This window comes from Pinus tabuliformis, chromosome 4_1, assembly GCF_031772625.1.
Source record: "Pinus tabuliformis cultivar Carrire ecotype Pingquan chromosome 4_1, CPIR1, whole genome shotgun sequence".
In the NCBI taxonomy this organism is placed as follows: domain Eukaryota; kingdom Viridiplantae; phylum Streptophyta; class Pinopsida; order Pinales; family Pinaceae; genus Pinus; species Pinus tabuliformis.
Genome location: NC_142303.1, coordinates 351,326,675 through 351,350,963, shown reverse-complemented (window position 1 = coordinate 351,350,963; position 24,289 = coordinate 351,326,675). Strand labels below are relative to the sequence as shown.

At 36.5% G+C, this 24,289-nt stretch overlaps 1 protein-coding gene across 2 annotated transcripts; it reads right to left on the bottom strand.

Annotated features, from left to right (window-relative positions):
• Positions 1-5,728: 5,728 nt before the first annotated feature.
• On the bottom strand, positions 5,729-6,823 carry LOC149175729 (benzyl alcohol O-benzoyltransferase-like). Of its 2 annotated transcripts, XM_089422953.1 has the most exons (3): positions 6,692-6,822; positions 6,287-6,589; positions 5,729-6,143 (listed from the first exon to the last, which is right to left on the bottom strand). In XM_089422953.1, exons 2-3 carry the CDS (start codon positions 6,434-6,436, stop codon positions 5,763-5,765), a joined length of 531 nt encoding a protein of 176 aa, XP_089279079.1. In that variant the 5' UTR covers positions 6,437-6,589; positions 6,692-6,822; the 3' UTR covers positions 5,729-5,762. The 2 variants fall into 2 exon arrangements, with proteins under 2 accessions (XP_089279079.1, XP_089279078.1); XM_089422952.1 differs by having other exon boundaries at positions 6,287-6,823.
• Positions 6,824-24,289: the final 17,466 nt, after the last annotated feature.

Below are 24,289 nucleotides of genomic sequence, written 5' to 3'. Positions count from 1 at the left end.
AAAACATTACCAGGTATTTATCTTTCTTTAATCTGAAGAAAATGGACTCTGCAAGTTCTTCTGAATCAATGGGACGATTTGGTTCTAAGTATTTTGATGCTTTGCAAAATGAACAAGAACTAAGATCTGGTTTAGATGATTTATGTCACTCTGAAGAATCTTCTGGAAATGAAGCATGTATAAATAAAGAAGAAGATAATCCTTCTGTTAATTGGAAACTTCCCCAAGTTTCACCTTCTGATGTATATAAGGGTCTTACTCCTTTTAATTTTAGAGCATTGAGTTAGATAAAAATAAAAGAAAAATCTATTAAGACTGAGTTAAGCTTGAATTTCATGACGACAATCCCTCTTCTTGAGCAACGCCATATTAAAGCAGCCTTAAAGTCTGGGTACCAGTATGCCCATCTTGGGATGGTGAGGGTAGGACTGAATGCTTTACATAGAAAAGGACAACAAGCCTTTGTCTTCTCAGCTTTGCTTGATTATAGATGGACTACTTTTACATAAGCCTTGATAGGAGGAATCCAGACTAGTCTTTCCGATGGTCCGATTCAATATGATGTTCTTCCAGATTTCTCTGTTGCTATAGACAACCTGCATATTCTCCAATGTTTAACCTTAGGTATCCAAACCAAAGGTTATGAAAATTTAAAGTCAAAATCAAGAAATTTGACCATTTTTATATTACTTGTGTCCGCTTCTACAATACTACTATTCCTGAAGTCTTACATTCTCCTGACAAAGACTCTGGCAGAGTAACCCTTGTACAGTATGACTCTGCATGTAATCCAGTAGCTCCAGTATATGTTTCCCGCAGAGATCTTTGTCCTCCAGATGATTGGGTTACTAATTGGGGAAAACCGACACGAAAAACTGTTGCTGCCGCCCAATCTATTATCACAGAGACAGATGGGAAAGTTATCACCCGTTTTCCCAGAGTAAACACAGCTCAACGTGGTGGACCCTCTATCACCACAGTCCCGACAACAGTCTCTGTTAATCAATTACATCCTGTTCAAACCCTAGCACCACCTCAGTTTGTAATTGACTAAGAAGTGTATGAGTCAATTAGAAGACTTTTCTCACAGCCAAGCCCATCCCAACCTTTTAGCTCAGTCTGTGACCATCCACACTGCTCAAAAACATTCTGCCATTTCTCATCTAATCCTCCTACTCCCCATGGAGAATCATCCAGTAACCACCGTGTAAATATGATCAAATTTGTTCCGCCTTCTGAAGACTCTTTTGAACAAAGTTATAAAAAAGTGTCTTTCTTTAATGTTCAAGAAGATCTCCTTGTAAATTATGTCAATCCTACATCTTCCAAAGCTTTAGGTTTTGCGCATGAGTCTGCTATCCTAGCCTACCGAAGAAATCCTATTGATAAAATTCCCAGTTCAATAGAAATTCCCTCAGATGAAGAAATAATTGCCTTTTTGAAGATCTTCAAGGGAATTGGACCTTATAATCCAGATGATGTCTGGAAAAAGAAAATGTTTAATTGGGATATTTTCACTCATGAGAAGGAACATCTTTATATGCAAGAAATGCTTCTTCTAGAAAAAAGGATAGAAAGGCTTTCAATCAACAAAACAATGAGAGATGGAAAGAATACATGAAAGCCCAAGACCTTTGGATATCATTCTATGAATGGTATTATCCCTCTGCAAGTCAAGTAGAGGAATCTCTAATAAAATAGTTCAGGAATGAAGCCAAACAGAAAAGAATCAAAGAACCTAAACAGTATGTAGAAAAGAAATTAGAGGAGAATCATGTCATCATTCCCTCTCCTCTCCGTACTCCTAAATTCTCTCCTAAAATTCAAAATATGCTTTCAAAGCCTAATATGCCAAAACATTTGATTGCAGTTAGAGAAAAAGGAGAAGAATTAATAAAATCTGTATGCTCCCAGTTTCATGTTAACATGATCAGATCAGGAACTCCAGGGAAGCATAAGTGGGAACTTCTTGACAAATCTATCCAAGAGACAGATACTGAATTCCCACCTTGGAAAATTTTTGTAATCTGACAAGAGGATGGAAAATTGTACAAACTTCTTCCTTCACATCCTAATGATCCTTCTTTGTCTGCAAAAGAAGCAATTGCAGCAACCAATTGGACAAACTTAGCCATCTCCAGTTTGGAAATTTTTTTAAGAAATAGATTTGATTCTGTAGAAACTGCTTGTTCTGAAATGAAAACGATGTTAAATAGAGTTCTACAAAAAGAGGACTATAATACGGTCTATCTAAATGATAGTGTGAAGACTCTAGCAGAAAATGATCAAACTATTGCATAGAGTTTGGACAGACTCTCGATTCAAATAGATAAGAAGATCCATGAAGCAACAATAGCTCATGGAAAAGAAATCATCAAGGTAAGCAAAAGCCTTGATATAGTAAAACATCAAGTATGGGTTGTATCTACTGGAGTGGAATCATTAAAAAGGAAGCCTAGTGCAGAGGCTTACAAGTCAACGACTTTGTTTTCTGAGCCTAAGACATCAGTCCCATACTCTATAACTCCTTTCGTGGAAAGTCTGATCAAAGGTCCCAGTTCCATAAACTTTCCACTGCCTACCTCTACTCATCCATGTTCTTTGTTTGCTAATCCTAGTGTTTTTAGCAAAGTTCCTTATTTGTCAAAAAAACCTCATGAAGAAAAAGTTGATGAATTGAAAGGAAGTGTTTCTGAATTCATGTTTGGTGAGTCCTCCCATGACAAGGATGATGTAGATACAAGTCTTCATAAGATCGAAATAACTCCAAAACTTAAGGATCTTGAAGCTTGTATTAGTAAATTTTCTACACAGGATAAAGAACAATTTGGGATAACAAAACCAGAAGAAGATCAAGAAATTTAGGTCAACGCCACTTCTTCCAGATCCAAGTGGAATTCTACTTGGGATCTAGACCCATACCACCACGACTTAATGAAATCAGAATATCATAAATATTGGTCATCAAATTCCACATAATTGTGTAATATTCATAATTGTACTGAGGCAGAGGTAATGTCAGTTTTACATTCAATGTTAGTATGTTACAGAACATATCTTGCAGATGACATTTGCCCTATTTATGTCTGTAGAAGGATAATTGGAGGTTTTGAAGGGACACTAGATGCATGGTTAAGAGCTGAAACATTGAAAGAACCGAACCTTCTTCCTTCTTGGGAACAGTTAGTTATGCTGAACAAAGATGGGACCACATATATGGATCCTGTTACCCATCTTCCCATAAATAATATGATAGGAAAACTACTCTATGGGATCACTGTAAACTTTGATAGGAAAACTAGTCTATGGGATGACTGTAAACTTTGTTGGTTTTCCTCAGATTACCAATGATGATTTCCCCTTTCAATTAAAATGATTAATTACAAAAAAATGTCATATCAACAAGCATATTATGAAGTGAATTATTATTTTTTGGGAATGTTGTATTAGCCCAATCTTATTTACACATTAAAGATCTCCATGGTAAAGTAAGAGTAAATCTACATAATTAAGAATCTTGTTCCGTGTCTTTTTAAGGATATATATGTTTAAGTTATATATTAATTTTTTATAATAATAATAATAATAAAGTTATAATTTAGTGGTTTCTAATTCTAATTGTAAAATGTGAGATGTATCATGTAGTAAGTGTTTTGATGTTTATTATATGTTGACATCTATTGAGATTCACCAACTATTTAACCTATAAATATTTCTCTAATTTGTAAGTTAGTTAATATTAGAATTTTGGTTATATATAAAAATTTATATAATATTTATTTCTTAATAAATGCATTTATTTATATTAATTTCATAGTTTCTTTATAAATTTTAATAACTATTTATTTTAATTTTTGATTTACTAAGTATTTAGAAGGATTAAATTTATGAAAATGCAAATATATATTTAAGTGTAAGACTTGAAAAATAGTTAACACGTCTATAGATTTGATTTTTACCAAAACTTGATAAATAGAGAGTTAAAATGGATCTATGCTATTTCTTAATAATATTATATATTATAGATTACACACACATATCCTTTTGGACATATTTTATATTTTTTAAATAATTTAGAAATAGAATTAAGAATCACTGTTAAATTTTTATGTGCTCATTAATTAAATTTAAATATGAAATTCTCAATTCTATTTAAAATGTGTATTTCAATAAATATATATTTTCTAATTTAATATTTAAAATTGGATGTATTTTTTTTTAAATATCTATTAATTAACATATCTAATTAAACTCATTATTTTAGTTAGTAAAGGGATTAGATTTCTAAAGATACAATTTGATGAGAGAGAATTAAAATAGAATATTTTTTTATAAAAACTTGACATGTAAAAATGAAATTAAAAAAAAATACTTGAATGGTACATCCATTTACCATCAACTCAAACTCTATAAAAATACTAATACATATAGTTATATATATGTGTGTTTTTTTTTTTGTGTGTTAGGCATTTCTTTTAACAATTTTTATAATTTAATTTTTCAATATCATTATATATATAAATAACTTTTAGAAAAATAATTTAGTGTAAACATTTTTATATATTTATTAATTAAATATAATTAATTTTTATATATTTATTTTTTATATAAATTTAAATTATTATTTTTTATTATAAAATTTATAATATAATAAATTGAATTACATAAATATAATTTTTATATATTTATTAAGTAAATATAACGAATTTTTATATATTTATTAATTATATAAATTTAAATTATTATGGTTTTAATTTATTTTAATATAACATATATATTATATTTTTTTAATAGAAAGTTGTTTTCATCGCATGAGAGTATTAAAAATAAAATTATAATATAATAAATTAAATTACATAAATATAGTATTTATGGCTTTTTAAATATCCCTGCATTTTATTATTATTAGTTTTAATATAACATTTCATTTTAAAAATATTATAAAATATCCTCGTCGCTGCTGAACTATAAAAATTTTCCAACTTAATAATTAATTTGCAACCACCAATAAAGAAAGCTCTGAGAGAAAATCAACCCATTGTATTCATAGATGAAAGTCATCCTTAATGACTTACTTTCACCGGCTAAAATAGGAAAGACAGTAATCTCAATGCAATGACACCGGGTAAGGCTGGTCAAGAGCTTACTTTTACCTGATGAATGGGCAGAATGAAACATGCACGGTTACAGTGATGATTTTGATAGACATCAACGTTCATCGTTTACCAAAAATAACGAAATAAATTAGAAGAAAGTACAGGAATTTTGACAGGCATCAAAATAAAGTAGGAAACTGTCAACATTGATTTTTGAAACACAGAGCACGGCATGTACTAAAATGAACATTAGATTATCACAATGATACGCCTTGACACTTGTGGAAATGAACATTAGCCCGTTTCACATTGATACGCCTTACACACTTGTGGGTGCCATCTAGCAACGAATGTAACGCAAGGTTAGCGATGGAACTCTACGAACCAATTCTTTGTGAGGGATTACTTTGCTCCTCAAATACAAAAGTTTATCTCGGTGGATCGTCGTCACATATAATAAACATGTAGAAATAGTATTTAATGCACTGTTTAAATCGTCGTTGATAAGCGATGTTGATTACAGATTCCCACGTTAGAGAGGATTGTTAAATAAATCGATAAAACAGATGATAAAACATATTTTAAAAACCTTGTTTGATGCAATCGTCAGAGTAAATCAGTTTCCGTGAAGAAGATCACCGTGGTGGCCATTTATTATAATCTTCTCTAAAAGGCCAAAACACAGTTTACTCTAATGCAGAAATACAGATGTCTGTAAGTCAGATCCCGGGGTTTTGCCTTACCGCAGGAAAAGCTTATTACATAACCATCGTAGCCGCTTGGAAGAGGCGGTTGAAAACCAGAACGGGCGTGTAAAGCCAACAACATTTTTAATTCTTGGTCGGCAGGAAGATGGAGAGCCTTCGCTGTCCATTGCCACAAGACCGCCGGATAACGTTTCGAATGTGGTGCACTTGCTGCAGAGTTGGCTGCCTCTCTTGCTATTTCACTGCGAGCTTTCAGGAACAGGGGAATACCAACACTACCATTCAGCCAATGATTGGAGCACCAACGCAATACGCAGCGTCCACTTGTTAGACGTGTTACCTGGAAATTCATACGGTGGCAAAAATTCTATTAGTTTACAGCATTATATAGCGTATACCTAGTGCGAAGACGGAATTCAACGCAAATATGTTGTTAAAGATGCAGACGACATCTTTGCTATCTCATTTAGGAGGATTACAAACCTGAATGAGAAGTTGGGGAGTCTGTGACCCCGGAACGTTATCCATAAAGTCACTTCTACAAGCAATGGGTGGACGCAGACCTCGAAAGTCTCCAAAGTAAATAGCTACGTCTTCAGTCCAGCGTGAGTATATGAAGCAATTGCACCACATGCAAAGCGTTATGGGCGTGCTTGTGTAAATAGAGAGCAAAGGCTCTCGATCTCCCTGCCGGCCAAAAAATGAGACTGTTGTTTGATTTAGTTGCCCGCTTTCGATTTCAAGCGCCTCTTCGGACGGTTATTGAAGCGATGCATTAAGTCTGGCCTGCGCAAGGCAAAAAGCCCGGGATTAAACAAAACTCTCCAACTGCTGTCCTCCACTGTGAAATTAACGAATGAAACCAAGGGGAAGGTGGAAGAAATACACTTTCGATCTGCGATCTATCTGATAAAAGTGAAAGGGTGCCACACTTCGCAGTACGTTAGGCTTCACACATGGGCGGAGGAGAGGCGCCTCTGGTGTTGAAATTTACGTGAAGAGACTTTTATGATCCCTCCTCCGCACATTATCATGGTAGAGCAAGGTCACCTGTATATATAGAATATCCAGGAAGTTAATTTAACATCAAATTTGAATTTCCTAGTGAGATGACGCATGCACAGACAAATATTAAATATTAACATCAATTCATTTCACAGTTATGAAGTTAACAAATAAGTTATCTATTATTAATTTCATGAGAAAGCTTTAATTGCCAAAGCTTCAATTGTCAAACTGTCAGGTGTCCATAAACAAAACAAGAACGGATCAATATTAGGTATTTATCTCAACTCATTTCACATACAATGCTTCATTCGTGAAACAAGTTGAGGCTTCCATTGTCAAATCGTGTAAAAGCTTCAATTGTCAAGGAAGTTGTCAGCAGTCCTTGTCATAGAAGGGTTTTAATGGTCGGCGGTCAATGAGGTCTGTGGGTTATAGCTGATTTGACAAAATTTCCTAGGTTACAGTCCTTTCGCCAAAATTATAGTACGTGCAACTGGCGGGCACAAGATGTGACAATGTCAGCAGTTGTATATTTACCTAAATACATACCACGAGCATAATTTGTGTCAACGTAAATAGCTTTCCGCTCGGTTTTGTCTATGTTTTCTCTGGGTCTAAATATCATAAATTAACAGAACTTAATTACTGTAACTATATTATTAAATATTATTAATATGGGCTAAAAGCTTATAATTATGATTATTAATATTAATAATAATACTAATATTATTAATTTTAGTATTAATATTAATTAAATTTAATAGTATTATTAATTAATATATATTAATAATACTTAATTTCGTCCATTATTAAGTAATTCATTAATAATTAATTAAATAATACATCAAATAATTGATTAATTCATTTAACCATATTAATAACCCTATTTAATTAAAATAAATATGGTTATAAATATAGTTAAATATTAAATATAAATATTTATTAATAGAAAAATTGTTAAAAATATTTTTAATTAATTAATTAATTAGATATTAATAAAAATAAATTAATAATAGTAATTAAATAAATATTGCTATTAATATTGTTAAATATTAAATATGAATATTTATTAATTTAAATATTATTGAATTTAGTCTTTTGTGATCCATATCAAGTTTATTAAAATGACTTTTGGCAATAATCATGAATTCATTTTTCGATGCCTTTTGAACCAACAAGTGTGGTTCATCATCAGGACAAGATGAGGAATCAGAGGCCACAAGTTAAATAGAGAGATCCATCATTCAACCGCTATAAAAATGACTATTTTAGACCAAGGAAATGACTATTTTTTAGCAAGGAAACAACTAAAGAGACTAGGCAGCAGCTACAATTGACTGGACCGAGAGACAGGAAAAGGAATAAAACTAATTTAATTAATTAAATAAATAAATAGTTAGTTTGTTAAATGAAATCATTATTATTATCATATTTTTTTTTATATAATAATAGGACCCTTATAGAACTAGTTCATTCATTATTTAATATAATTCTGAGATAATTTATTTTATATTTAGTTATAAATAACTAATTTATTATAATGAACTAAAACTCAAAACCTAAAACCTAAAAATACTTTAAATTACATAAATGTGTTCTAACTAATCCACTAACAACTAATTTTTAATGGTTAACTCTTGGCAATGTTGCATCCTTACTATTTATTCCTTCTGATCTATGGATTTCTCACCTTGTCTTGAGGATGAACGACATTAGTTGGTTCAAAACATCGACCAAATCCTAACTATGTGATTAATCTGAAAGACTTTATTCTACATTATGGATCACAAAAGCCTTAGATCTAATACTATAGGACTATTAATAATTAGTCAGTTAATTAGTTAACATGATAATAAGTTATTTATTGATTTATTTACAGGGTATTGAGTTACTTATATCATGTAAATAAATAAATAAATAAAAGTAGTATCATATTAACTAATTAACTAACTAATTATTAATAGTCCTATAGTAACTCATGTAATTTAAAGTGTTTTTATGTTTTAAGGTTTGAGTTTTAGTTCATTAGAACAAATTAGTTATTTATAATTAAATATTAAATAAATAATCTCACAATTATATTAACTAACTAGTTTTATATTGGTCCTATTATTATATAAAAAAAGTTAATAATAATGATTTCATTTAGCAAACTAACTATTTATTTATTTAATTAATTAAATTATTTTTATTCCTCTTCCCGTATCTCGGTCCAGTCCAGTCACTTGTAGCCATTTCCTTGGTAAAAAATAGTCATTTCCTTGGTCTAAAATAGTCGTTTTTATAGCAGGTCAATGATGGATCTCTCTATTTATCTTGTGGTCTTGATATCATTCTTCATCTTGTCCTGACAATGAACCACACTGGTTGGTTCGAAACACATCGACCAATGAATTCATATGTGATTATTGTTGAAAGTCATCTTAATAAATTTAAATATTGTTAATTTATTAAATAATTCATTTTTATTTCATTCATTGTTAATTAATTTATTAGATTATAAATGAATTCATTAAATAATTCATTAAATCATTAATTATTTCATTTAATAATTTAACTTTATGATAAATATTATAAACCTTTAAATAAATATGGCTGACCATGATTGATTTTCAAAATGAGGCAATCTTCAAAATGGTTGATTGTCGCAATGTGATGTTGGACCATGCTCAAACATGGTTGAATGCTTAGATTAATAATCACAAGGGATTGATATTATAAACTAAAGGGATTAAAAGTAAAACCCCAAGGGATTATGAACACAAGGGAATAATATTAAACCCAAAAAACTAATATTATAAACCTAACGTATATAAACCCTAAGATAAATATTATAAACACTAACCATGCTCAAACATGGCTAAATCCTTAGATTAATGATCCCAAGGGATTGATATTATAAACCAAAGGGATTAAAAGTAAAACCCCAAGGGATTATGAACACAAGGGAACAATATTAAACCCAAAAGACTAATATTATAAACCAAACTTATATAAGCCCTCACATAAATACTATAAACACTAAAATAAACATGGTTGATTGATGCAGGAGCATGAGACTTGGAGGGAAAATCTTCAAACTTATTCCAAAAATACAAAAAAATATACAAACAAAGGAGTGAGATCCTTTAGCCATCAATTTCCATATTTTTCTAGTTTAGCATAGAAATAGAATCTAGGAATAAATCATGTTGTAATAAATGTTAATAGTTAAGCTATAGTGGAGGTTCTTGAGGAGAATATCTCGTTGAACATATACGATTAGTTAACATAGTGGAGGTTCTCGAGGAGGATGTCTTGCAGAACTGATAGTTATAATAAATTTAAGCCTCTGTTTTAGGATTTGGTTGTTAACATGAACCAGTATATATGTAAGTTTGATGCTATTGTAAAGGGATTTTGACCGAATGTGTTTATGCCGTATTGTTGAAGAAAGGAGGAAACATCTCCATGTATTGGTCGATCCTGGAGACATTGTGATCTTCGAAACCCTTTTTATGCATCTGAACGCTTGGTTTCCTATTTAAATCTAGTATTTATGCATATATTTGGCTTCGAGTAGCGTTTTTCTTTTGAGTCCTTATAATAGTGATTTGGCCTTGTTTTCCAACTAATACTTCGATTTAAGCCTGTTGGAGTGGTTTTCCTTTATATCGGCATGCCCTATTTCCCTTATATGCATTGTTGAGTTCTGCAGGCAGAAACTCTAGTTTACACTGGAAAACCATGAAAAACTTAGTCGGAATCGAGTTCCGGACTTGAAATCCTATTAAGTATGGCTGATACCCTTATCGGGTCCACAACCAATATCGCATCGTTGTGTTGGAGCAGGGAGGGACTAGCCCTTTGAAGCGCCAAAGTCCGAAGTGTGACTTTCAGATCCGAAACTATATAAGGGAGGCTTTAATAACCTATTGGGTCCATGACTTATGGCACTCGCAAGTCCTTAAGCGGAAGGAGTCTGGCAAGGAGACATTGAAATCACCGATTGTGATTGTCGATACCTCTACCTATAGTGTATTTGTGTATCAACGCTTTCCTTTGGAAAAACCCCGCCGATAGTGCAATTGCGTGTTAATGCATCCCTTTGGGAAAAGCCCACTGATAGTGTATTTTCATGTGAAATAGCATTACGACAATAAAACTCCGCCGATAGTGCATTTCCATGTATAATCGCATTATGGCAGTTTGAAACCGCCGATAGTGTATTTATGCACAATTGCGTTCATTCCATTCAAAAACCCCGCCGATAGTGTATTTCATAATTCCCATGGAATTACAGCTCTGATAGTGTATTTCATAATTCTCATGGAATTATAGCTTCGATAGAGGAAAAGAGGCTCTGTGGTGTAAATTGTTCCCGATAACAAGGGTTGGGGTGATTAAGGGGAAAAGAGTGGTAATAGTGGCCAAAAAGGAAAATTTATGAACAGTCAGTCTAGAAATAGATGACTGATACTCCAGTTAGGATTGAAGAAGGGTTTCAGCCAGAATTAGAGGAAATTATATCAGGATTAGGGTGATTGTCTATATTGCCTGCACCCAGGCCACCATTGACCATGACTGACCATGGTTGATTTTCATATTGAGAGAATCTTTGCCACCATGTGACATTTGACTATGGTTGATAATAATAATAATAATTAATAATAGCAATACTAACAATTATAATAGTCATATATAATAATTATTATTATATTATAATAATATTAATCTTAACTTTATCTCTTAAGCCTTAATATTAATATTATAAAATATAGTGTGTATAATTTTATACATATTAGGTTTATAATAACATAAACCCTTAAGATTTAGTGTTATTATATTATAATCATACTAATAATTCTAATAATTAATATTATTATATTATAATTATCATATATTGATTTAATATTATAAACCCCAGGATTAATATTAAACCTTAGGATTAATCTTATAAACCCTAGAATTAATATTATAAATGTTAATATTATTATTATAAATCCTAGGATTAATATTATAAACCCTAAGATTCTTATTATAAACCTTAGTCTTGGAAACATTAGCATTATAAACCCTAGCATCAACATTATATACTCTAAGATTAATATTATAAACCCTAGGCTTAATATTAAACAATAAGATTGTAATCCCTAACAATAACACTATAAACCCTAAGATTGATATTAAATCCTAATATTAAACCCAATATTATAAACTCTAATATTAAATCATAATTTTGAAATGTCATAGTGCAACACCAAATGAAATGCAATGTAATGTAACATTGTTACAATAATTATCACATAGATTGTCGTATTGTGAAAATGATTGTCACACTACGATGTTGGAAGGATTTTCGTACCATTCCGACATCGCAATTTTAAACCCTAATATTGGACCAAATATTATAAGCCCTAATATTATAAACCATAAGATTGATACTACGTAAGATAATAAACACTAAGATTAATATTATAATCCCTAGAGTTAATATTATAAACCCTAGGATAAATACTATAAACTATATGATTTATATTATAAGAATTATTATTATAAACCCTAGGATTAATATTACAACCCCTAGGATTAATATCTTAAGTCCCAATATTATAAACCATAAGATTAAAATTAAAATGCATAGGATTAATATTAAACCCTAGAATTAATAATATAAACCTTAGGATTATAAACCCTGGCATTAGCATTATAAACCCTAAGGCTATAAAACATAAGTTTAATACTATAAACCCTAGGATTATAAACCTATATTAGTATTATAAACCATAAGATTAATATTATAAATCTTAAGATTAATATATTATTACGATGAATCCATAAAATTATAAAACCTAATATTATAAACTATAAAATTAAAATTATAAACTCTAAGATAAATATTACAAATCTCAGGATTACAAACACTAGCATTAATGTTATAAATAATAGAATTGATATTAAACCCTAGGATAAATATTATAAGTGCTAGGATTATAAAGCGTAAGATTATTGATATAAACCCTAGAATAAATATTATAAGCTCTAATATTAATATTACAAATACTAAGATTAATATTATAAATCCTAGCATTAATATTATAAACCCTAAGAATAATATTATAAATCCTAAGATTAATATTATAAACCCCACGATTAATGTTAAACCTTAGGATTATAAACCCTAATATTAAACCCCAATTTTCTGATGTCGCAATGATACCGTGAATAAGTTGGAATGTAATGTAACAATGAAACAATGATTGTCATAGTGATTGTCACATTGTGAAAATTCTTGTGGCACTGTGACATTGGATCGATTTTTATACCATACCAATGTCATAATACTAAATCAAATATTATAAAACCTAACATTATCAAACCAAATATTATAAACTGTAAGATTGATATTATAAACCCTAATATTAATATATTAAACCCTAGGATTATAAACCCTGGCATTAATATTACAAACCTTACGATTAATACTATAAATCCTAATATTATATCCTCAATATTATGAACCCAATATTAAACCCTGATATTATAAAATTGTTGGCTTGAGGGGGACTAGCCCATGTTTAGCATTAATTAGCTAAACAAATACCTACACTACTGGCCCTTTCAGCATCAGTTTGTGGAGTGCATAACTAAATCTCACTCGAAGCAGTATGGGGGGATGCTGGAACCAAGTTTCCGCACCCTGAGATGGTCGTGATGTCGGTTTATTCCTTCTATTCCCACCTTTGCACAAGTCACTTAGTTCTAGGGCTCTGTCTTCCTAACCCCTTATTCCTCCCTTCGAAACCTTCGCGAAAGGGTATGGTTGACCTTCGCACAACCCTAACCTTCGATTTAGATACTTTTGCGCTGCTAAGGCAACATATTGCACAGATTGTCAAGTTACCTTAAGAATCTTACTTATCTAATTAGATAATTATAGTTAGCACCACGTAAACATATGTTTTTACTTGCGTTCAATTACCCAATGTAGTTGCATTCATTCGCGCATCATATAAGCATTATAAAGGAAATTCATACATAAAATGACAAGATGCATTAATCGAAATAAAGACATAGAATATGCAGAATGCTTCTGTTTATTGATATCTTCAAGTAATTACAGACTCTATTCACGTTGTGCACACAGCTACAGGGGTCCGCGCACTTAGCTGTGGAATTCCACCCTAGGCCTCTGCACACTCATCTCCAGAGCGTCTACCTATGCTATGACCCGAAACTTAGACTTCTTACTTGGAGCTATGACTAGCTTCTTCATTACATTAATCTAAAACTACTTAGAGCTTAGTTCATTCTTATACAATCCCATGGTCCACGGACCGTGAGTAGATCATTTACAGCTGGCTTTACTTTACAAATCTAAGGGTAAACAACCCTTTATGACACCTGACACGTTTGCTCTCCGCAACCACAAAATGCGGAGTCTTTATACGTTTATTACAAAATTTGACCAGAACAGGGGCTTTTAGCCCCAACACTGTCCATAGGGGATCTCATTCCCAATAGGCCCCCAACACAAACATCGTGACTTGCCCTCGAGTCACTTGGTAGGCATGAAAATCTTTGTGCGAAGCCCTTCCAGCTCGACGCGTATGACCGCAACCTCGACCATGCACTAATATGTCGCCTGCTTCACATCTTCATCCATCTGATCAGTCATTGCTCCTATGCTATCGGCCTTGAGATTTTGCTGCATCGCTTGCAGAGTTGTAAGCTTAAGCCTCTTCCAACCGTGGTGTTAGTTGTGCCTTCAACACTTCTTCCTTGTGCAGTGCTGCATCCACCTGTTCCTTCTGGTGCTTGACCTCCTACAACTTTGCTAGTATTTGTGTCAGCATGACGATTCATGCTGTGCCCTTAACCACATCATAGCGTTTTTGTAGCTCGCATGCTTCCATCTCTAGTCGCTGTACATTGGGGTCCTCCTTCCAGCTTCTCATGACCTCAAACGACTGTTCAAAAAGTTGCATGCAGTCTGCTACTGCACTATCAACCACCACTACTACTACTGCACTATCCACCGTCGTTGGGCCTTCAACTGCAACTCTGTGATCTGCACGTTCAACTCCAACTAAGCCCTCATCATCTTAGTATGAGTGTCGGGCATCTGTGTGGCTAGCTTGCGGATGCACACCTCAACTAGCTCCTCCTTTGGAATGGTCAATTCTAGGACCATTCGGCATGCCTCCTCGATGACCTGCATAATGCGCTTGCTCTGATTGGTCACCTCGGTCTTAGCGATGATGGTAGAATATCGCTGTAGTGCCATATGCTCCTTGTTGATCCGCTATTCACTGATCACCTGGAGGGCGCAGTGCTCATGGGCCCTTAGCTCTGCAATCAATCAATCCTACAAGAGGTGAAGCGCTTCACACAAGAGCGCTGCTAGATTTAACCCTACTCCCTTTAGGGCACTGATAGTGGGCCTGTCAGCCTCATTCTCTATGGTCAGTGCTCCATCAAGCAGCATGATCGCGCTGGAGTCCTTTGCGCGTAGCATCTCGGTAACCTCTGAAGTGCCGATAGCTAGGCTGGTGGACATCGTGCCAGCCTGAGATGTGTGGGTCTACAGCTCCTGTAAACATGTCTGGATGGCCCCCATGATTATTTGTTGCTACTGTTCAAACTTTTGCAAGGCCTCCATGATGACATCCCTCACTATGTCATAGAGATCATTCAAGTCGCCCTCTGTTAGCGTGGTAGGGTCCAGTGATGTCTTGGTAGCATTTGATTTCTTTCTGGACCCTCCTTTCTCTATCTCCCTTGGGCACTTGATGCAGGAGGACATCTCGTGAGGGTTCACGCCATGTTGCTCATTTGTCTCTTCTGTCTCAAGTGAAGGAGACCTTGTGCCTTTGTAAGAGCCTTACCCTATCCCACCTGTCTACTTCACTGTCTTCTACACGACCTAGCGCTCCGTGTGGGCCTTCTCAGTGGCCTCCTTTTTCTTGTTTTCGGCGAGCTGGGTCATCTTAAGCTTGGCCTCCTCCTTTTTCCTCACGGTGGACTTGCTTCCTCCCACAGCCAAGTCTATTGTAGAGCACCACTTTTATGGCCATTGGTCCAGCATTGCATCAATGGCGTTATCCTTTTTGAGGTAATTCGTACCATTTCTGCGTAGGGTCCTTCAGCGCCCTGATAGATACATGATGAAAGTCTGCTTTAAATTCTGCATAGCCTTGCAGGTTGGTGTACAGTGTAGGTGACAACCACGGTTTGTGATTGATAGCCACGTGGATGTTCATCTCTGTCAAGATCCAGAAGATCTTGCTATGCTTGACTTCTTGTGCATCCTTGGTTGCCCACATTGAAGCATACTTCGCTGCTTCTGGGAGGTCTAGCACGAATGAAGGGAACAAACTATCCTCTGGTAGCTCCCACACTACCAGCACAATTGACAGCAAGAGTCACGCATAGTGGAACATCTTGTTGAGCTCCTGTGCTTCACGGGAGTTCGCTAAGAACTCACCGTGAAGGTAGTCCGACCAGTTGCATTAGACTCCTTCGGCACACTGAGCTGCTAGCGCGATGATAGGCGCTGGCATCTCATCGGAGCGACACTTCCTCATCACTTTCACTGCTAAGATCTGCGTGGCTACCTTTACAACAGGGTCACAGATGGTGGATATAACATGTCCACGTGGCTTCTTCACCAATTTAAATTTTTCTTTAGTGGATTCTGTGAGGGCCTGCTGACCGCCTTTTCCACCAAATATCAAGACCAGATTCTCTCCTATATATGGCAATCACGTTATCCTGTGAATCAATATATCTCTGATGGGTATTGGCTCCTCTAGCCACAAGTACCCATCATGCACCAAGAAAAGTAGTTGCTTGATGACCATTACTATCACCGAGGTGCAGTTGTAATGCGGCACCCAAAGTAGGTTAAGCAACCTTGCCTTATCTACTCCTCTGAGCCACCTTTGCAACTCCAATGCAGTCATTCCAGTATTTGTATCAATGATGCGGCGCATCACCTGCTCGGTCTCTAGGTGTGGGAACTTCTCATGATCATCCAGGTCCTAGTCCTCAAGTTTTAGTAGTGGCACCTGCGCCAAGCGTGGTCCATCGAAAAAAATATCATGCGGCAGTAGAGGGGTTTGCAAGGGGGTATTTCTTTCATCGATGTCTTTTTTCACCTTGGTCTTGGGCTTGCACGAAGGGACATACTCAGGCAACAGAGTAATAGGGTCTGTGCCATGGGCTTCAACCTCCTCTACTACGACTCCCATATCCTCATCATCCATCGGGATGTTTTCAATGTCTTCCTCCTCCGGTTCCAAAATTATGGCCTGGCCTTTCTCTTAAGCAGTGGGTTTTGGTGGGTTTCTCCTTGGCGATGCATGCACAGGTATGGCAGGCTGCTTGTCCCTTTTATCCTTGGCGATCTTTTTGGTTGGGGTCAGCTTTGGTCTCGGCGTCCTCAGAGATTTAGGGACTTCTGCTAATACTTCAGCCACTTCTCGAGCACCTACATCTGCCTCCATATCCATTTCTGGTGTTGACTCCTCTGGTACTTCTTTGCTATTTATCGTTTCTGCGGGTGCCAACATAATGCTTTCCAACAATGCTCGTGATGTGTCTGGTAAGTTTGGAAATGATGGAGTCCCTTTCAAAGCCTCGAATAATTCACAGTTCATGAGTGCCTGAGAGCTCAACAACTCAGTTCTCAAAATGCCAAGTGTTTTTCTCTAGACAACCACTTGTAATTTATAGGGCATTTTGAATTCAAATCCGATCGTTCCCCCCAAATTTGGTTCATTAATGTCGGATTGGCAGTGGATTTTCAAGGATCTAAGCCATAAATTGTGTCTGAAATGTCGACCGCCCACTCCATTTGGTCGTATTTCTACCATTAAATGATGAATAGTGACTTTAACAGTCACTTTCCGGCTGACCTGCATGACTTCTTCCTGGGTAGCGCAACTCCCTTCGTGCTATCGCAAATTCTGTGACACTTCCTTGCTTTGCACAATCCTCCAATCGTGCAGCTCCCCAACCTGGGCAATGTAGTTTATAGTCCCGCACCTCCTTTCAGCTGACTGGAGCACTAAGACTGTGCTATCTTCATCTAGTGACATGGCCAAAATGCTAGTGTATGGCTTCAACTGACTTCCATTTACCTTTCTTGGGAAGGTATCTCCATTAAATTTAACGAGTTGTACCACTCCTTCGCCGGTAATCTCCTTAATGACATAGGGCCCTAATCAGTGCATCTTGAACTTTCCTGGAAATTTATCGAACTTGTTGTCATATAACAAAACCAAGACATTTACCTTAAAGGTGCATAGCTTAATGTGTCGATTATGCCATGCTTTTTTGCACAGATTTTGCACTTGTTAGTGAAATCCAACTAGAAATCTTTCTTCCTCAAGCTCATCCAATTGTGCGAGCCTTTCCTCTAGGGCTCCGTGATCCGTCATACTTGTGAGCGCCACTATGAGCAGACTATGCACAATATATTCCATAGGCATTACTGCTTCATCACCGTAGACAATCATAAAGGAAGTTTGTCCAATTCTTGCATGTCATCTGATAAGCCCATAGTACTGCAGGTATGTGTATGTCCCAATCACTTCGTTGAGCATTGCAAACCTTGGTCAGCACATTCTCCAACACTTTATTGAATGCTTCCACTGTCTCGTTAGCTTGCGGGTGATAAGGTGTGCTCTTCTGGTGATATGCCTGAAATTCCTCCGTTAGCACGTTGGTTGTCTCATTTAGAAAGTGGGTACCGCGATCCCTCATCAAGATATTTGGATAGCGAAATCGCTTCAGTACATGCTCAAAGAGGAACTTTGCAGTAGTTGCACTTGTACAATCCTTCATAGGTTGTGCCTCTACCCAACGAGTTAAATACTTTGTCGCGGTGATAATGTACCTTGCTCCCTTCTTTCCTTGGGGCTAAATGGGTCCCACAAAATTTGTCGCCCACTTTTCAAAGGGTTACAATGTCATCTTTGGATTCAAAGGCATCTCATCCATCCACGATGGCCTGCGAGTCCTTTGACACACATCAAATGCCTTACACTATGCTTTTCAGTCCAGATGGAGTGTTGGCCACCACAACCCTGAGCATAGAATCTTCTGCGCGATTTATCTCCCTCCATAATGTCCTCTCGTGGCACCCCATGAGCGTCCACGAGGATACTTCTCCTTTAAAACTCGGGTACATATCGTCGCAATATCTCATCAGACCCCATTTTATACAGATGCCCAGCAATGACAGGAAAATTTGTTGTGTGCACCAATAACTCCTTCTTCTGCTAGATGGTGTACCTCTTTGGGGCAGTTCCTATTGTTAGGAAGTGTATTATATCCTTAAAATGACCATCCACGATGTGCACTGCAAATAGCTATGCATCAGGCAGTCCTTCCTCCAAATTAGTGGGCTCTTCCCCTGTTTTGATGTGCGATAGATGGTCTAGTCCCACATTCAGTCATCCAGGCTTCACAATAACTTCAAAACCATATTCCTAGAACAATAACAACCATCTACAGATTATCCCCCCCAACATAGGCTTATTGACCAGGTACTTTAGCGGGGAGTGATTTGTATACATATTAAAGTGGCCTTCTGTCAATTAGTGCCTAAACTTTTGGAGCACATATACCATAGCTAACCCTTCATGCTCGATGGTGGAATATTTCCGTTCTGCCTTAGATAACCTTTTGCTTGTGAACCCTATAGGATGGTCCAAGCCTTCTCCACCAACCTGTGTTAGTACTACTCCTAGCGCTATACATGATGCATCGACGTGTACATGAAACTCATTCTTCCAATCTAGGAAGAGTAAAATCAACGTAGCGACCATATTTTCTTTCAGTACATCCAGGCTCTTCTTGCATTCCACATTCCAGGAGAATGTGACATCCTTCTACAACAACTTTTCCATAGGCCTGGTGATCTGGGCATAGCCTCTGATAAAATTTCTGTAATATCCTGTATGTCCTAGGGTAATGCACAGCTGTTTCACACTCCTTGGCGCCTCCAAGTTCAATATCACCATGATCTTCAAGGGGTCTACCATCAATCCCTGTCTACAAACCACGTGACCTAGCAAGGTCCCAAAAGGAACAAAGAATAGGCATTTCTTCAGATTGAGTGTGATCTAGTATCTTCGATAGGTATCTAGCATCAGGCACAAGCTTGCTACATGTCATTTCATCAACCCAAACATAGTCCAATCATAAAACTATGCTTCTAGGAACTTATGAATAAACTACTTGAACACAGCTACAACTACTTGCGAGAAAATCGCAGGAACATTCTTCAACCCAAATGACATTACAATGTACTGGAAATAACCCCACTCAATTGCGAAGTTTGTCTTGCTCATATATTCTGGTACGATTTTGATTTGAAGGTACCCAGAGAACCCATCAGTGAAGGAAGATGCTTCCTGGACACCTACATTTTCCAACACTTCATCAGTGAACAGAGTTGGGAAAGGATCATGTACACAAGCATCATTTAGCTTTCTGAGATCCACACATATCCTTATTTCATCCTTCTGCTTCTTCTCCTGTACCACCATTAGGCTTATCTAGTTAGCTTCTTCCACAAGCTCAATGATGCCTATCACGAGCATCTTATCTAGCTCTAGGTGGACCTTCTCCTTATACTTCAGATTAAGACGGTAAGGTCTTTGCTTAACCGGCTTCGTGTCAAGTTTCAACGTGATCTTCATAACACCTAGGTCTCCGATTATCCCTTTTAGATTTGTAAACTTGGTGGGGAAGAAATCCTGGTATTTGCGGAGCAATTCAGTGACCTTATCCACCATTGTGTTGTCCCAGTAATCTCCAATCTTCGCGAATTTGGTCTCTGCCTCCATAGAAATGTTTACTTGTTTCATTTTCAGTGGTGCAGCTATATCAAGATTCTCAATCTGAGGTCCTTCAACCTCACAACTACCTTCTGTTTCAGGGATGTTCATCTTTCGCGGATCCTCATCTTCTTCTTCAATTGTTATGTTATAGCATTCTAGTGCGTGACTCAGCTAAGTAGCACACTCAGGTTGAATCAAGTCTTAAGGGTCCTGCGCTATCCTAAAGATTGCTGCTTTCACCTCTTGTAGCGCCTCATAAATATAGTAAAACCCATCGTCAAAACTGGATGTCATTATGAAAACTTTGCACAGAATATCTCATTCACCTGTATCATGGTGGAGCTCTGTTTCTACATACCAGTTTGTTTGGATGACATTCAGGGTGTGACAAAACAAGTGCACCCATTCAGGTTGGGGCTTCTCTCCATAAGCCTGAGTCCATTTGGCCAAGTGTGTGCGTAAGTCCTCTTGCCCATCATACTTGTCTGTCATTCGTACCTTCGACTTCCCAAAGCATGTTCTCATCATTCTCCTACATTCACACCAATCATCAAGGATTCCCCTGTGTGTACCCTACCACCTTGCAGGCGTAGCATGTAGTGCCCAATCCAATGCTTGGAAGTGCTTATTTTTTGGTACCTCCCTTTCAAATGCATCCCAAATGGTATCTACATCATTCAAGCCATCATAAGTAAGTATATTTCTTACTTCAGACGACACACAATGTATCGATCGAGTAATCATGTTACAACTCAATATAGTTACCTCATGTAATCGATTCCACCAGCACTCTAATTCTTCATCATAGTCCAAGGTGCAGGAACTCTCACAATCCCATGTAATTCGTCCATCCGTTGTTCGATTCACCTATTCTTGGTCTCACACTCTTATCTTATATATACAGTCCATCTCATCATTGCTCTCATAATCGTAGACTAGTTCAGTATAGCGCAATCCCTCAGCAGGATCTAGGGGTACTATTATACGGAGCGATTTCTTCTCAAATATCATCTTTTGCTTCTTTAGATTAATTCCCCTGTTCATTTCAGTGGCCCAATCAATTCAGAGGAGCGCAGGATAAGGGTTGTTGTTATCCAAAATTTCTATTACCTCGAAGTTAGCCAGTGTGCTTGTGCCTTTAATATCTACAATCACCCCCTACAGCCACCCCATGGGGATGATCTTCTACTGATTTGTTATCCTTAGCTAAATCAAAGACCATTATAGCACGAGTCTCCCCATCCGCTCCCAAGTCTGTTTTGGTAGGACGTTCACATTTGACCCTAGGTCCAAAATAACCTGATCCATTTCATACTCTCCTATCTTCGTGATCAGCCTCATCTCCTACCTCATCCTTGTTTTATGCTTACCAATCCTTTATACTATGCGCAGCTCACCCGGAGTGTTTCCGGCACATGTGTTTATAAGCTCCTGTAGCCCGTTCACAACCTTGCTATCACACAGTAACTTCATACAAGTCTCTAGGAAAGTTGTAAGCATAGAAGGGTCCATCTCCTTATATAGCTTATCCTTTCTCCCTGAGGTGGAGGTCTCAGCAATGCTATTCATTGCTTCCATGAATGTTTCATGTGCATGCTCCAAATCAAACTCAGCCTCCTTCGTTGGAGCTTTGCAAGCCCATGTATTGTCTTTGGACTATTTCCCCTTGTCATCTCCTATTGTGATTCCACTTCAAATCACTATATTTATGTTCCGATCCTCTTCGCGCAGCTCAGACCTCATCATATATAGATTCTAAGTCGGCTGAGTGGGTATCAACCATTTGTCACGTATCCTTGCTATCAACGTAGGACAGTCTTCTGTTTCGTCATCAAACAGAGTGCAATACTTGCATGAAAGATGCACTGGGTTAGTAAAATCGTAGGCATAATGTCTTGGTCCTCTGCAGTTGTAACAGATCAACTGTCCCGACCTCTGCCAAGTCCTCCTCTACCTCGGCCTTGTCCACACCCCTAAAAACCTGTCCATGCTATCCCAGTGCTCTGGTGAGGGGGCCGTGTTTCCACCTAAACCATTTAGGCGGGGGTTCTATCCATCATCAATTCATAACTTCTAAAATGACGCTCATCATGACCTACTAACCTACAAAATTTGCTCAAAAATTGCCGCAACATTTGCACAAACTTCTGCACCAAATGACAGTTATCTGTGGCATGTTTTCCCGGCTACCTCACATATACTGCACCACAATGCAGGCACCATGCTTGGTCTTTCCTGAGCTTCTAGCCTCAAAGTCATCAGTTTTCCTCCTTCAATATAGTTCGCAAGGACCAGACAATGGTCTTTGTCATGCCCCTGACTCTTGCATTTCAGGCACCATACCTCCTCAGGCACCTTTGGACGAATTGTTCTGCCCTGCTTCAAAATTTGCATCTAAAGGCAAAGGTTTTTCAACTATGTATGGATCTCCTGAAACCCCAGATTTGGATCTTGCATCGGTGTCTCATGCAGTCTCATTGCAATCTCCAAGGCCTCCGCCTTAGTCGTTATCTTCTGTTACGACAACGCAACCCTTAGGTGAGGTAGGAGCGAAGCCACAAACCATTCGTGATGTTGTCCATCTGTCAAGTTCATGTTGGCTTCATGGTTTTTACATTTCAACCTCTGATCTAATTCCCAATGTGTCTCACCTAGTTGCATCATGATTTCCTTGAACCCTACAATCAACTGTGCTTTAGACTTAGGCCTACTGAATTCTTTATTCAATGTTGTCTTGATGTCTGCCACTCCAGCATTTGGGTTATCATTAGAGTACTTGATATACTAGGTTAGAGCATGTTCCTGCAGAGCACTAACCAATGTCACCTTCTTCATGTGATCATCTGTAATTCCCTAAGCCTCCCACATGGATTTCATGACAAACTAGAACTAGTCTAGGTCCTCTTTTCCCAAGCCTTTGAACAAAGGAAACTTCTGAATCAGAGACCGGAGAATCCACAGTATGAACATTTTTACACCAACGTTTCAAATCCCAAGTGGGATCCATCATCAGGGTTGAAGAATGATAATAAAAGAAGAGCAAATCAGGGAAATAAATACTAATGAGGAAGGAAATTACAAGGAGGAACACACTGTTGGCTAGAATCCTTAATAATTTTTTTTTTTATATAATTTTATTTAATCTAATAAACTGCTTTTAATTTCCTTAATATTATTGAAAAAAATTATTTAAGAGAAAGAAACTTAGTTCAAAACCTAAAAATAAAACTAGGGACAATAGGAAATAAATAAATTAAAATAATTTAATATATTTAAATCATATTAATAATTATAAATAATTAATTAGCTGATTCAATTATTATGGTGGAAAATCGTTCGACCATTGCCCAGAATGTTGACAGGATAAGCAACGATAAAGGCAATGACAATTTAAGCAACTTCGCAGGTACGGTTAGAAGCTATGCTGAGGATAAGAACTACGCAGATACTTCTAATGCTTCAATCATTAAAAGTTGCGTTAATACAAACAATAATAACTGCGCAGTCAAGTTAAATAACATTGATGAGCACATTCAGAATTCAGGTAATGACACGGGAATCAATAAAGATCAAGGCTTAGACATGAGTATTCAGAAGGGAAAAAGTATGTCTCCAGCAAACACTTGTGAGTCAAGATCAAAAAGGA